This window comes from Haliaeetus leucocephalus, unplaced genomic scaffold (genome assembly GCF_000737465.1).
Source record: "Haliaeetus leucocephalus isolate CR32 unplaced genomic scaffold, Haliaeetus_leucocephalus-4.0 Scaffold317, whole genome shotgun sequence".
Classification (NCBI taxonomy): Eukaryota; Metazoa; Chordata; class Aves; order Accipitriformes; family Accipitridae; genus Haliaeetus; species Haliaeetus leucocephalus.
The window spans coordinates 5,356,380-5,371,468 of NW_010972753.1; the positions used below are offsets into that span (position 1 = coordinate 5,356,380).

A 15,089-nucleotide genomic window follows, 5' to 3' on the forward strand; every position below is an offset into this window, starting at 1 on the left:
CCTTCCTACCCTCAAGCAGATCAACACTCCCGCCCATATCCAAATTATGTTTTTAAAAAAACTATCAATACTGTACCTCTAGATTGAAGGAGATCAACTTCTTTCAGTGTACAGTCAACATTTATCTGGAGCTGCCTGTTGACGCTTCTCAATCTGGTCATTTCCTCAGGCTAGAAAGAAACAACCCAAAATAGTAACTGTGGGAAAGTCAGCATCCTATCTGACATAGAAATAACGTTGCTATATCTTTGTCAACAGCTTTATTAGAAACTGGAGTATAGATAAGGCACTGAAAAAAATAGCCAAGATTCCACTGTCTGTCCTGTTCCCCCTACCCAATTTATTCCCTCAAAAAACATTCTTCTATTTGCATTTCAGGAGGAAAACAAACCAACCAAACAAAAATGAACATGTTAATACTAAAATTCATTAGTAAGAAGACATAGCTGAGCTCAAGTTTATAAAACCATACACCTTATAAAATTCTGTATAAATTGATGACTTGTTACATGAGTTTACATCAAGATGATCAGGAAACAATATGAGCTGCAGCTCACATTAATTATTACTTGGTTATAACCAAATAAGGTCTGAAGTTTATTTATTTGCATCACCCCAAGGAGCTCCAACATGCCAAACCTTCTAGCCCTGTATATTCAAATCATTCAATGCTTCAAGACAGTAATTATTCTTAACAGAATAATCAGTTATTTAAGTCCATATATCTGCACATCATTAAGAAACCCTAAGTTACTGGAATACAAAGCGTTCTTAATGCTAGCAGCAGTGATTATTAACACACATGTAGGAATAACTATCTTATTCCAGGATACATCGTGGCATCACAGAGTCACAAAAATCACAGCATGTCTGAAGTTGGAAGGGACCTCTGGAGGTCATCTGGTCCAAACCCTCTGCCCAGATGGCAGACGGCTTTTGAGTATCTCCAAAGATAAAGACTCTACAACCTCCCTGGGCAACCTGTGCCAGTGCTCAGTCAACCACATAGTAATAAAGTTGGTCCTGATGTTCAGAGGGACCCTCCTGTGTTTCAGTTTGTGCCCACTGCCTCTGGTCCTGTCACTGGGCACCAGTGGAAATGGCCTGGCTCCATCATCTTTGCACCCTCCCTTCAGGTATCTGATACATTGATAAGATCCCCCCTGAGCCTTCTCTTCTCCAGCCTGAACAGTTCTAGCTCTCTCAGCCTGTCCTCGCTGGAGAGATGCTTAATCATCTTTGTGACCGTCCACTGGACTCTCCAGTATGACAATGTCTCTCTCTTGTACTGGGAAGCCTGCTCCTGGACACCATACTCCAAGTGTGGCCTCACCAGTGCTGAACAAAGGGGAAGGGCAACCCCTCTCCCCTTGCTGGCAACACTCCTAATGCAGCCCAGGTTATCATTAGCCTTCTTTGCCACATCGCTGGCCCGTTTTCAGCTTGGTCGCCACCAGGACCACCAGGGCCTTTTCTGCAAAACTGCTTTCCAGCTGGCCAACCCCCAGCTTGTACTGATGCATGGGGTTGTTCCTCCCCAAGTGCAGGACCTGGTACTTCCCCTTGCTGAATGGCATGAGGTTCCTGGCAGCCCATTTCTCCACTACGCTGTGGTCCCTCTGAATGGCAGCACAACTCTCCCAGTTCTGTGTCACCAGCAAGCTTGCTGAGGGCACACTCTGCCCCATCACCCAAGATCATTAAGGAAGATGTTAAACAGGATCAGACCCAGTACTGACCCCTGCGGTACACCGCTAGTTACTGGCCTCCAACCAGACTTTGTGCCACTGATTACCACAGTCTTGGCCAGGCTGTTCAGCCAGTTTTCAATCCACCTCACTGTCTGCTCATCCAGCCCATACTTCAGCTTCTCTATGAAGATCTTACAGGAGACAATGTTGAAAGCCTTACTGAAGGTCTTCATAGACAATGACCACTGCTCTCCCTCATCTACCAGTCTTTTCATCCTAGAAGTTTATAAAATTGGTCAAGCTTGACTTCCCCTTGGTGAATCCATGCTGACTACCGCTGATCAGTTTCTTGTCCTTCATGTGCCTGGAAATGGGCTCCAGAATTAGCTGCTCCATTACTTTCCCAGGGATCAAGGTGAGGCTGATGAGCCTGTAGTTCTCTGGGTCCTCCTCCTTGAAGACAGGAGCGACATTTGCTCTTGTCTTCAGGCACTTCTCCAAAACACCATAATCAATCAAAGATTATCTAGAGTGACCTTGCAATGACATCTGCCAGCTCCCTCAGCACTTGTGGGTGCATCCCAGTGAGGACCGTGAACTCATGCATGTCCGCTTTGCTTAAGTTTTCCCTGACCTGATCCTCTTCCACCAAGGGTATACCTTCCTTGTTCCAGACTATTCCTGGGGTCTCTGGGACTCGGGATTCCTGAGGGCCCGTAAAGACTGAGGCAAAGGCAGCATTCAGTAGATCAGCATTTTCCATGTCCTATGTAACCAGGTCCCCCGTCTCATTGAGCAATGGGCCCACATTTACACTAGCCTTCCCATTTGTCACCTATGTACCAATGGAAGCCCTTCCTTTTGTCTGACAACCTGTGCCAGATTCAACTCCAGCTGGACTTTGGCTTTCCTAACCTCATCCTTGCACACTCAGACAGCATCTCTCTATTCCTCCCAGGAACATATCTGTCAAACGCTGCCCTGAGACAGGCAAGACATAGAGCAGCCATACTAGTTAAGCCACTAACAGCCCCTACTCTGTCTTCCAGCCTACATCTGTGTGCATTGTTTATGTCAACACAGTGAGTAAGTCTGAACTGTTGTGGCTAACAACTGCACAAAGTGGAAGTTATTTTTCAGTCAGATGAATTCTCCTATTAGAGCCATACAGATGTTTGGGCTAGAGTCACTTTCAGGTGGAAGTCAGGCAGATAGGAAGAATCAACAAGGAAAAGAGGAGAGAGAGGTGCCAACTATTTGAGCCAACACTACCACTGAAAAGTTACCTGGCACACGATTGTCTATGAGGTACAACTACTCAAACAACAAAATACCTCAATACAACAAAGACCTTTTAAAGGGAAAAAAAAAAAAAAAAAAAAAGAAAGAAACACTGCTGCATGAACACCAAGCTGTATATGGCTCAGGCTCTTTAACTAGATTTGGACATACACTTTTATAGATCATTAGGAAAGTAACTATCTATTCAGTTCTGTAGTCCAGAAAAGCACATGTATAAAAGTCTCAGAAATTCTGTTGCAAACACTAAGAAAGCTGGACACGTATCTGTCTCTTAAATTATAAGAGCTGGCTTATGACAAGCCAAGAACTTATGAAAAAATCATCTCCAAAGATTGAAGATTTTATACCTCAAAATATTTTTCTGTAGAATACTTCAGTCCATGGAAACATAAAAAATAAATTTGTATCTTGAATTAAAATACTAACAAATTGCTTACTGTTGGAATTGCAGTTGTACAGCTAACTCTTCGAAGCCGCCTCTGCATTAGATCATGCTCCATACCATTGACTTCAGCTTTCAGGCGTTCGAGCTCTTCTTTCTCAAGCTTCAGTTCCTTTGCTAATCTCTCCATCCTTGCTCGTTGATGTAACAGCAAGGCTAATGTTTTACACGAAAGAAATAGTTACTAGCACACAAAAACCTGGAAAACTGAATTCTTAACTTATGCATAAGATTCATGAGTGACCTTTCTGGAAAAAAAAAAAAGTGATCATAAACATGCAGCCAAGTATCAGGGTGAAGATGCTTTCATGCCAAATGAACTACAATTTAGAACAAAGTTCTTCCAGAATAAAAACACATTTTAGACAGTAACTCGAAGTTGATATTACCATTTTGGTCAAAGCTTCTTTTTTTGCATTTGGTCTTTCTCGCCTCAAAAATACAAAGGCACCTGTACAAGGAGACAGCTTCTCAGGATGAAACAGCAACCTAGTTATATTAATACCGTACTGACAAAAAAAAAAATTAAATACCAGAGGTAAGATCAGAAGGTAACACACACTTCATATCTGCTGCTCAATAGCAGCTGACACACTAGCCTTGAGACATCAGCCAAATGTCAGTACTGAATTTTTTTTTTTCACTGCTATAATAGGTTATGCTAAAATAACTTAAAGTAGTCTTAGCTTTTCAGAGAGTACCGTAATTCTCGATACTGTAAGTTCCCCAGTACTCAAAAGCAAAACTATAGAACTTCAATAAAACAGGCCAGAGAATCCAGAAAATAAAAAGTGGGGGCAGCTCAGGTGTTTCAGAGTCTTTAATTCTACAATAGAGCCAATTCACTGTCCTCTAACCTCTCTCTGCTGTTAATCATTCTCTCATATTTTTGTCACAGTACTGAAATTTATGACTCTCAGTCACAAGCTGATGTTGGGCTCCCAGAGCAGCCAAATAAAGAATTTTGACTAGCTAGAAAATAATACTCGGTTTCTGCAGGAAAAGCATTTCCTTGGTATTTCATCATGATGCAAAACTGGCCAAGTTAATCAGTGTGATGCTTAGCACTTTCTGATCTGTCTGGTTTTACCTGATTAAAGTCTACTAGGACAGAGAAAAATAAAAGAAATTTGCTGTGGGTATTCAAACAAGCACACTGCTCTTATAACAATGTTCCAGCGAACTGTTCAAATGTATGAAGACATTGTAGAATCTGCAAAATGCTATTTCATACAAAGCACCAGCTAGCACCTGCCCTTTTCTTCAGCCCTAACCAACACAGGCAAAGAAAAAAAACACATAATATTTCAAGAATATTTGCATACTAGCTAAAAAAAAAAGTTAGAAAAATAAGCAACAATATGACATAGCTTACTGGGGGAGGACGAAAAAAAAGTAACAGTCAGGAGCATAAAAATGACAGTGGTTTTTATCAGTTGTCAGCATTCTGTGCAAAAATGTAGCACTGTACTTTGGATTTTGTATGGATCCACCAATTCACGGCTGAAGAATAAACACTGAAAATCCTATCCAAGAATAACATCAGATGTTTTTATAATACAGGCACCAGTATTACTGAACAAAACTGTTCTCTACTTTTTGAGGTAGCATAGGTCATCCAAGTAGAGTAAGAGATCGCAAAATTTAAAGGGAAAAGAAAAAGTACACATACCAGGCTGTATGATTTTCCACTAATTACTATCAAACCTTGTCTTTGTGAGACTCCTCCAAATCAACATCTGATATGACTACATTACATAGCTTCACATTATACTGTAGTACAACTCATCAAACATGACTCACACTACAAAGAAACAGTGAAAGTACAGACACCAGAATGGATTTTTGGTAACACTTTTCACAATGGTTCATATTCAGAAGAAAATTAAATAAACTTGTTCCCTGTATTAAGCTGTTAAATATACTTTTCTTTAGGACTCCTTTGTGGTAGTAAAGAATATAACATCTATTCTTCTACAATTTATTCCTATCAAGAGTTCAGAGTGCAGCAATACCAAAGACCAGCTGTGGTAGGTATTGCCACAAAAGCAGATGCCCCAAAAAGCATATACTAACTAGTTTTATTGATTTTGTTTTCCAAATACACAAATCTAGTGAAAGATACAAAGGCAAAACCAGATTTAAACATTTCAAAATATGTCTTTCTCAGTTATGTGAAGCTACTTACAGTTTTCTCATGTAACTGAAAATCTTTAATGAAGCTGTAATAGAAATGCTACCAAACAAAGCATATGGCCTAAGAATTACAGACCTACTAGAGTTCGTTCTCTCCAAATAACATTTCTAATTGGGTCTACCAGGTCTACAGCTCTTTGTTGATGAGTTAGAATAGCTCAAAAGACACAAAGTGAAATATGAAATCAAGAACTACAGGTCAGCTTTATAACCATTATTTCAGCTCTCTAAAGTGAAAGGAAGGCTAGAAGGAGCAACGGAGGAATAGAGTCTCTTTTCCAAATGCAAATCCAGAAACAAAGCACATTCTTTAAATAATTGCTGCTGATTATCATTCTGTCATTACCCCAAATGATTGGTTTGAATGCTTGCAGACTGATTCATTTGCTCAATTTTAAATGTTTCAAATCTATAAAGCAGATTACTCTGAGAAAAGCAGTTTTCAGCTAAAGGTTAGATTTCACTTTTTTTTTTTTTTTTTTTTTACTAAATTACTTTATTCTTCGTTTATACGTGGCATTAAGACTAACTACATTCTATCCCAATGCAGCAGAACGCACATCCTAAAATTTGTCTGCCAATCTCTTCCTCCTCTTTGAAAACTCTAAATGGAAGAAGTGAACTTTTGATTAAGTTCTTCAAAATAATTATTTTAATACCTTTCAAAATAGAAATATTATTTGTATGGACACCTGACGTAATTTCAGCTGCAATCCTACCTCCCTCTCCTCTTTCACTTAATACTCTTCAATCTAAACCAAGTAAATTGGATTCAAATTCCCTGCAGAAGTTAGCGTTTCAGGTTTTATAAAGCACTCAAGTATGGAACAAATACAAGAAGTAGTAAAATCCACATGTAAATTTATGACACAGTTCAATGCAGAATTTACAAACTGGACACACAGTATATGAACAAACCATCTACTGTTGTTGGCTGCAGTGTTTTCTTTTAAGAAATTCCCCTAACATCAAAAGTATAGCAACTTTAAGAACCTCAGAAATTCTTTATGTATTAGACTGAAATTTGGCAAAATTTTTTAAAAATCAGAACAAACTCTCTCATTAGATGATTTTTGGTGCAATTTCTATTCTTGTCTGTACAGATTCAAAAATCCTTAGTAAGTAGCAGAATCAAGCTGAAAATGCATTTTACAATAATACAATTTGCAGGATGAAACATTTACCTTGAGTGTAAGCATAGTCGTCTGATCCAGAACTAGAACTTCTCTGATACTTATGGCTTCCTTTTTCTCCTCCAGATCCTGGGATTACAGAAATAGGCTGAATAGGTTCTGGTGCTGCAGAACGCTCTTCTTGGTCCACTAAATTTAAAAGATTCTCAGTCGGTGCTCGACCTACTGTGATTTTAAAAATGGTTGGGTTTGGCTGAGATACCATTACCCGAGGAGACTGTGTTGGTGCACCTGTAGGTCCAGTTGGTTGAGTGTAGGTAATATATACTGGATTAACACTAAATGGAGGTTTGGGTTGACCTGACATACCTCTTGATGGAGAGCTTGAAGGAGGAGTAGTGGCTGCATACAGCGGGTGCTGGTTTCGTTGAGATGGTTGATTACTTATTGGTGAAGGACTTCTGTTCATTGCAGTCCCAGGTCTTTGCGGTGGCTCAACTGTAATTTCTATTTTATTCATGGAACCTTTGGATAAACTAGGTCCAGCAAAAGGAGGAAGATACGATACAGAGTGACCGCCTTGTTTTTGAAAAGTCTGGGATGCTTGCTGATATGGATGGGGTGGGACAGTTGAAGGACTAGGAGGCATGAAAACATGTGAACTCTGATGACCCAGCTGAGGAGGTTGAACTTGGTGTTGAGGAGAGCCAAAGGGAGAGGGACACTGGGATGCCGGTGGTGATCTAAAAGCTGACTGAGGGATCTGGGCTTGTTTAGGAGAATATTGAGAAGGTTGGTAGTTCTGTTGATGTGGATACACAGGTAGAGGACGGGGAGTATAATGTGGAACTGGGCCCTGTGGCGATGAATGCCACTGTGTATTCTGAGGAGTCTGTCGTCCTGAAGAACTTTGAGATGTTTGTCTTATATAAATAGAGCCAGGAGTCCCATAAAGATTGCTTGGAATCTGTGGAAGAATTTGTAGAGCTCTGGGTACACTCTGTCCAGAGGGGAGGTTTTGTGATACTGTAACAGTAATGGGATTTGTACTGTACCGAGGTATGTGCATATACGTGGGAGGAGGGCCTTGCATAGCAGACGTGTTCATTCCTGGTTGTATGGACGATGGTTGTGGAGGTGGCTGTGGAGGAGGAGTAGCTGCATTTCTATTCTGGTCATTCATGAAAAATGGATTGTAACTGGGAGAAGCTGCCACAACAGCGGGAGCAGAATGTGGTTCTTGAACTAAGCATATCAGCTGTTTACCTGCTGTGCGTTGTGGATCAATATGTCCATCGCTTGAACTGTGTACCAGTGTACGACCACCATTAAGTTGAGCTCCATCCCCTGCATGATAGCTGGTATGAGGATGAATACCCAGATTAATGTGCAAAAGGCTATTTCTATTCATTCTGGTGTCATCGGGGCTATGGTACTCCATATATAAATATTTGTTGCTCTCCTGTGCGAGGGCTCGACAACAGGCATCTAGGTTGTTGTTGTTCTAGGAGTAAGAATTGACACCTATTATTGTCAAATAGCAAAAGAAAAAGCCAGCATTCTACAAGCATTCAACTGAAGCTGCCATCAAGCCTAGCTTGAACACAACTAGGGATAACATTTCAAAGACACAAATTTTGAAATAAAGGTAACACCTTCTAAGTCATAGTATGCAAGTAGTACATAGCTCACATTGCATCTAGCAAAATGCTATGGTAACACTAGCTACAGTATGACATACTAAAAAAAAAAAAAAAAAAAATCAAGTCCAGTTTTGGGGACAGCAATGGTTAGAGCTCTTGGCATCTTCTGCAAGGAACAGGTATATACAATTAACTACTTCTAGTAACAGCACAGATCAAATTCAACTAGATCAAAATTGCAAACTCTGGGAAGTCAAAAGAATAATGCAGATGACATTTTAATGTCTGCCTGAGTGTTTACTGTTTTCATCTTTATTTTACTGTTTATCTGTGTATTTCTCTTTACCTGAAAGTTTAAAAGCCCAGATTTTAAACCATCTTCTCTTGGCAGAAGATAATTTAGTGCCTTGAAAATGAAGTCAGAATAAGTATTGCTTGAAAAAGTACTGGCAATTCCATAAAGCACCTTACAATTCTGACGCAATTTCAACTGCCTTTAAGAATTCAGGCTCAAGGCTAAAAAAGGTTTATTCATACATCAGTGAGGAAACCACATAACCCCTGTAAATGTTTGACTTGTCCTGTGGTGCCAGCAGCTGAAACTATACAGACAATAAATTATGAATCAAAAGAAAAGTGAAATGGGGAATTCCCTTTCCCTTCTTCCCCTCTCCACTCATTTTAGCTTAATCTAATCTTGTTAAAAGAACAACACGAATGATAGCTTTTCCAAAAGAGTAAAATCACTAGAAAACATTCCAGATTGTGGATTTATTTTTTTTCTTGCCACTTTCTCATACAACAGCCTGTATCAGTTGTGGTTCAGGGTTTTTTTAAACAGTAGTTAAAAGAAAAATAATTTCACTTTAAGTTCAACTACATCTGGCCTTCAGCATCCTAACTTGGTTACATGTGATTCAAGACTGGTACCTTCTGTGACATACAGCACCTCCTTACCACAACAAGTGTGTACATATTTATATATACATGCATACAGCCTTGCATTCCTTAGCATGCTAAGAATACCATTCTAAGGAATATACATTAATAATGGTTTCACTATTTTAAACGCTATCACTATACAAAGTTTGTATACATATTAATAGTCATGTGGCCTTGCAATAACTATTTTCAACAGCCTATCCATTGGTTGAAAAAGTCACGGTTACATTTATTTTCTAAAGGACTGATACCTAGTCAGTCTTAATACTAAAGTGAAGATGACTTTCCCAAAATTTCATATGATTTCACTATCAGACGAACACATATATTCAGCATGTTCTCAGATGAAGACTTAATATTGAACATGACAAAAGAGTTCAGCACTTAATTACGTATGGCTCTCACTCCTTGACTACTTCCCCTTCATGCCAAGCTCCCCTTCTAGACCCCAAGGGTTAATGAGAATATCCAGATGTATCACAGAAAAATTTAAAACCAGAACATGTGGGAAACAGACTTTGTAATAATAACCAGCACCACAGTGCCAAGACAGCAGTCTCAAAAAAGTTAACCGCTACCATCAGCCACTTGCCATCTAAAGAGGACTTCATAAAGAGAGTCCTCATCTTCCTTAGGTCACTTCATCAGGGTGGAGGTAGAGAGAACGTACATAGGACAGGCCCTAATCTGATTTTCTAAGGGTAGGGAATATATTCGTCATTTCAAAGGACCCTCAATTTTTGATAGGTCTAAAACTCACACTGGTTTAAATCTAGAGCATGTATTGCAAAAGCTTAATGGAAACCAGCTCATGTATCTTAAAACAAATGTAAAGTGGGTTTGGAAACAGATTATACACTTAAAAAAAAGACAGATACTTGCAATGTAATGTTAAGTAGCTATCCAGAACACCGTATTATAGTTATAGAACACCATATGCTTCTACAGCATTAGGGATTCTTTAATTTTATCAGTTTAAAGATGTCCATGACTTAAACACAGTTCATCAAAAGGATCATGTACTTAAGAGTCCAGAAGAGATGACTATCAGGGTAAGTAAAGCTTTACATTTCAGGGCTTCCCCTGCTTTAAATTTGTCTGAAAGCAATTCATTTGTATTTGTATGGTTTAGAAGACACACAATGCAAAAATTACAGCCACAGTTATAAGTATACCTTCTCTTCTGCCAGGGACAGATGCAAACACAGCTTTGCTACTTTCATATGCAGCAGTTTATCACATTAGGTTCCACCTCAGCAATGGCCACGCAAGGCTAAACCAGATCTTCCATGTTTCTATTCCACTCCTGAATCTTCCCATTAATGGAAAGTATTCCCAGACAACCACGACTTTGAAAAATGGTTATGTGTTGTCACTTATTATCACTTCCAATTTGTGATTTTAGATGAAGACGGAAGGAAGAAATGGAAAAAAAACCCCAAAACAAAACAACACAAAACCAAAAAAACCAAAAAAACCAAACCAAAAAAGAACTGCTACCTGACTTGGAAGAAGAGAAGTAAAAATAAACCTTTGGACAGCTGTGGCAAAAAGATACCATAAAGACAGAAAACCTTTAGATTCCTAGCTAAGGCCAGTTCCTTATCTTGGAAGAATGAGTCATTGTTTGCTAAAATCTCCTTCAGTATATGTATGTTATTTATGTAGCCAGCATCAATAATCATCCCATTAGCCACTTTCCTTATTCTCTGTATGCATACAGTCACAGGTCACACAGACAAGGAAGAATAGCCTGCAGAAAAAAACCCACAAACATAAGTGAAGAATGATAAAATCTTTGTATATAAGAGACAGGACAAAAATGCAAGTAATGGAGTCTTCCACTCTTTCAAAATAAAACCAGAAGAATGAAAATCTATGCTCCATGTATACCACTAGAAAGAATTTTCATACTACAAAAATAAAATACACAGACTCTTAAAAACTCTTTACCATACCTGAAGCATGCACTGAGATACCACCCCTTCAGGTATCTCAGGGAAACGTTGTCGGAGATCATGGAGTACCTGCACATCGAGTTGTTGACTGCCCTGCGCCATGCCAGATTGATGATGTTCCAGATTACCAAAAAATGGAAGTCAACAGGCCTTCCAATGATTATGGTCTTCTGAGGCTTCTGGCATTTTCTGTAAGAAAGGAAACACAATTAATTATTTTCCAAGCCGTCACAACAACTTTTCCTCCTTCCTCAGCTGCATGTGTAAAAGAATTACTGCATTACTTTTTTAGATCTAGCTATCAAGAGAGACAATGGCTTAAACACAAGAGTGGGAATCATCATGTCTCAAATTCTAATATGAAAACACTTAACATATCACGGGTATGTCTACATGACATTTCACTGGAATGTGCTAGTTCAGGTCTTTACACAGTCCCACTGTGGTACTATGTAGGCATAACTTAAATTAATCTGACCTGCATAAAATGAAACTGTTACATATTTACTCCCAGTGAAATTCTGAACTGTTTGTAGAAAAGCCTGAAGTTATTGCAAAGCACGCATGTCTCTTATTTACAACATGCTAGAAATAACAGGCTGGAAAACTAAATAGCACAATTATCCAAAAATACTCCTCTAGTAATAGGCCTTAAACTCTTTCCTCTTTACATCATTACAAATCCAAGAAGTTGGGAGCAATTTTTGTGAAATACAACAAGAGCTACACAGAATTTAAGGAGTCCTTTTTAGGATTATGATAAGCATCCATCTAAGATTTTTGTAAAGCACCTATTATATTCATACTGACATGATTAGTGACAAAAACCCCTCTTTCCATTTCAGGATTCTTCTATTCAACAGTGAAAAGATCCTATCTGAACTTCAATACCCAAGGACTACTAGAAGGCAAATACAGTCTGAGTCAACAAATGCTCTTCTCACTTGTGGCTCATGATCACAGCAGTCATCAAAAGGCAGCTGAATTCTGAGTAAAGATTCACAAAGACTTTGTGTGAAGGTGGTGCATGACATAGCCCCGACTACAAGAGCTAGCTGAAACTTCATATCTACACTCACAGTAGGGGATCTTTTATAAAACTCATTTTTTGTAAATGACAAACAAACATCATAATCTGAAAAAGCAGACCGCCACAAGAATTCTCAAAGAAAACCTGACAGCAATCATGCTCTGTGTGTTTCTAGACAACTCTCCTTTTCCCAGGAGGCAAGGGATGAAGTGCAATAATGCAGGAGTACCCTACCAGAATAACCTGCAGTTAAAACCCATGTGGAATAACAATGACAGCATCTGAAAATCTGAAACAGAAGATAATAATTTTCATAATTTCATTTGCATGAGCAAAAGCCTTTGCATCACTTCTCTCTTCAAATGCAAATTCAAATGTAACATGGGTGAGCAGACTGGAGATCCACCATCAATACATACAATGTTTTTCTACAACACTTTTATAACAATCTAAATGAATAATTTCTTTGATGGTTTTCTAGCACTTCCTGAAATTGTGGTGAGTAAAGGTCTAACATTCAAAGTAATTGGCAGTTATTGGCCAACTACGAATTTATCAGAGTTCTCTTCTAAACGCAAATAATGGATAACAAATTTCCATTCTCATTTTGAACAGTTAAAGCTTCTAGCCTTCACAGTTACACAGATAGCCTTGAAAAGTCTACAAGAAACCAGAAATAATTGTCTTAAGAAGCATGAACACACAATCATTCAGAACTCCTTGGATTCCATGGTTACGCTACTGCGGAAATTTGTTATTTTTCAGCCAAAACCACAAAATTCACTACTGCCGTATCTAGGAGCCCGGCATTTTGTCCTACCTATTGTCCAGCATTTTGTCCCGTCTATTCTGCTTGACCTGCCTACAACTGACTGCACATTTTCCACTCTAAGCAGACACAGAATGGCTGGAATACAATACTTGCTTCCCATGTTGCTCCACAGCACCAGGCAGGTGGAGAAGCAAGTTGTTCAGAGAGCCAAGAGCTTACAGCACAGACCACACAGCTAAAATGCTCTAGACAAGACCTCTTGCTGAGCCACAGGAGACTAGGAAAGCAATCCTTCAAAACTTCTTTCTTTCACAGGCTAAGGGACATGCTGACATGTCCAGGTGTATGCTACCAGCCTTATAATTATTGAAAGTTCACAGAGCAGAACACATCAACAACCAACCCAAAGTCACAATGAAAGCAAGCCGCTTCATCTGTAACTCTCAAAAGTGAGTTGAGGGTACCCAAACTCAAGTGAAAAAGCGTTTCACAGGGATGGAATAAATTAACATTGCTACATACATGGCAGTTCTAATGGCAAAACCAAAGGATATTGTTGCAGAATTGGTCCCACTGTGTTAACACAGAGATGACCTTGGGAGCCACTAGTGAACCTTGGGGATTATGCAAAGCAGGACTCCAGTCCTGAACAAGTACACTCATCAGTTTTTCACACCTTTTACATGCCCAAATTATATGTACAGGGAAACAGTATCTTAAATTTAATCTTCTTTCCCTAAGCCATTTGTGTACCTTGCAATTTAAGAAAACAGTCAACAGTTCCATCAATCAACTGACGCCTCTTTTCTGAAATAATGAAAAATAAAGTACAATTACTACAGTCTTGATACTCCCCACAGATGTGTTCAAATATATACAGAAGGCAATTCATTTCACTACTGTTATTTTTGAAGCACTAAATCACCTAAGATGAAGATACATGAATCATCAGTAATGACATCCAATTGAAAAATAGATTAGGTCAATACATACTATCTGGAAGTTTATAAATTATGTACTGGTGCACTTATGCAATTACAAAGTATGCAGCAACTAAAATAATTCCTGAGTGAACTTCCAGAAGACAGGTTACCTGGAAGACAGTTTCTCAGGCCTCATCAATTTAAAGTTAATTGTTAAGAGTTTTATAACAACAGTTGGGCCTTGAAAGATAAGTGGAAAAAGCAACAAGACAAAACACAATAATAAACAAATCAGTTTACAAAAGCAACACGTTAAAGGCATTCTGCTTCTATACATTTTACATAAATTCCTTAATCTTAAAAGTTTATGTAAATCTTTCGATTACAAGGATGAGAAAACACAGGTGGATTTAAGTACCATCAGGTAAAGAACCTCAATTTTTCCTCTGAATACTACACAAATGTAATTCTTAAATTTCATTGTCCTGACTTCTAATCAAATGCATGCTGATGCCTACAGATAAAGAGTATATTTATGGCATGGCATTCACATGAACTCAACCCAGTATTTGTAAATTAATCTATATTTTTCCTCCTTGTTCATCTCTGTTTGATCAAAGCGCTGAAGATAAATTTTGGCCTTCAGATTCATAAATGCAGTAGAAATTTTTTTAATTAAACACTCATAGGGCAACTCCTTCAAACATTTGCACTGGACTGAGGCTTTTAGCCAAGAGGTAGAAAAGAATTCAGGGAAAGCTAGCAAAGCTGGATGCTCTATTCTGTCTAAACATTGCAGGAACTGGAGTATGAAGATACCATGAAATTTAGGTGGACAAAACAGTACAACAATATCAACTTCTTAATTATGGAATCTTCAAAACAGAAAGAACAAAATTAATGTTAATATAAATCAGTAAGCTGAAAGAAAAATGAACATATATAACATCTCCACCAAGCAAAAGTTACTTTGACTTTAGAGACATTTAAACTCACTTGCAGTAAATATGAAGTAGCAAATTCAATGAACAGTTATACAATCCAAACTCATGACAAT

The 15,089-nt window shown here is 38.6% G+C and overlaps 1 protein-coding gene across 13 annotated transcripts in view; it reads right to left on the bottom strand.

Annotated features, from left to right (window-relative positions):
- TAB3 (TGF-beta activated kinase 1/MAP3K7 binding protein 3) overlaps positions 1 to 15,089 on the bottom strand; it is a 46,286-nt gene that overhangs the window by 8,477 nt on the left and 22,720 nt on the right. The window contains exons 1-7 of one of the 13 annotated variants that reach the window (XM_010571323.1): positions 10,525 to 10,771; positions 8,754 to 8,813; positions 8,031 to 8,268; positions 7,820 to 7,905; positions 6,816 to 7,731; positions 3,431 to 3,591; positions 77 to 170 (exon numbers count right to left, since the gene is read on the bottom strand). In XM_010571323.1, coding sequence (XP_010569625.1) covers positions 77 to 170; positions 3,431 to 3,591; positions 6,816 to 7,731; positions 7,820 to 7,905; positions 8,031 to 8,268; positions 8,754 to 8,813; positions 10,525 to 10,572 — 1,603 coding nt within the window. In that variant the 5' untranslated portion in view covers positions 10,573 to 10,771. Of the gene's footprint in view, positions 1 to 76; positions 171 to 3,419; positions 3,887 to 6,815; positions 8,269 to 8,753; positions 8,814 to 10,524; positions 10,772 to 11,307; positions 11,497 to 12,251; positions 12,282 to 13,862; positions 13,918 to 15,089 lie in introns of those variants that run through there. The other 12 variants (XM_010571321.1, XM_010571324.1, XM_010571322.1 and 9 more) reach the window with 12 other exon arrangements.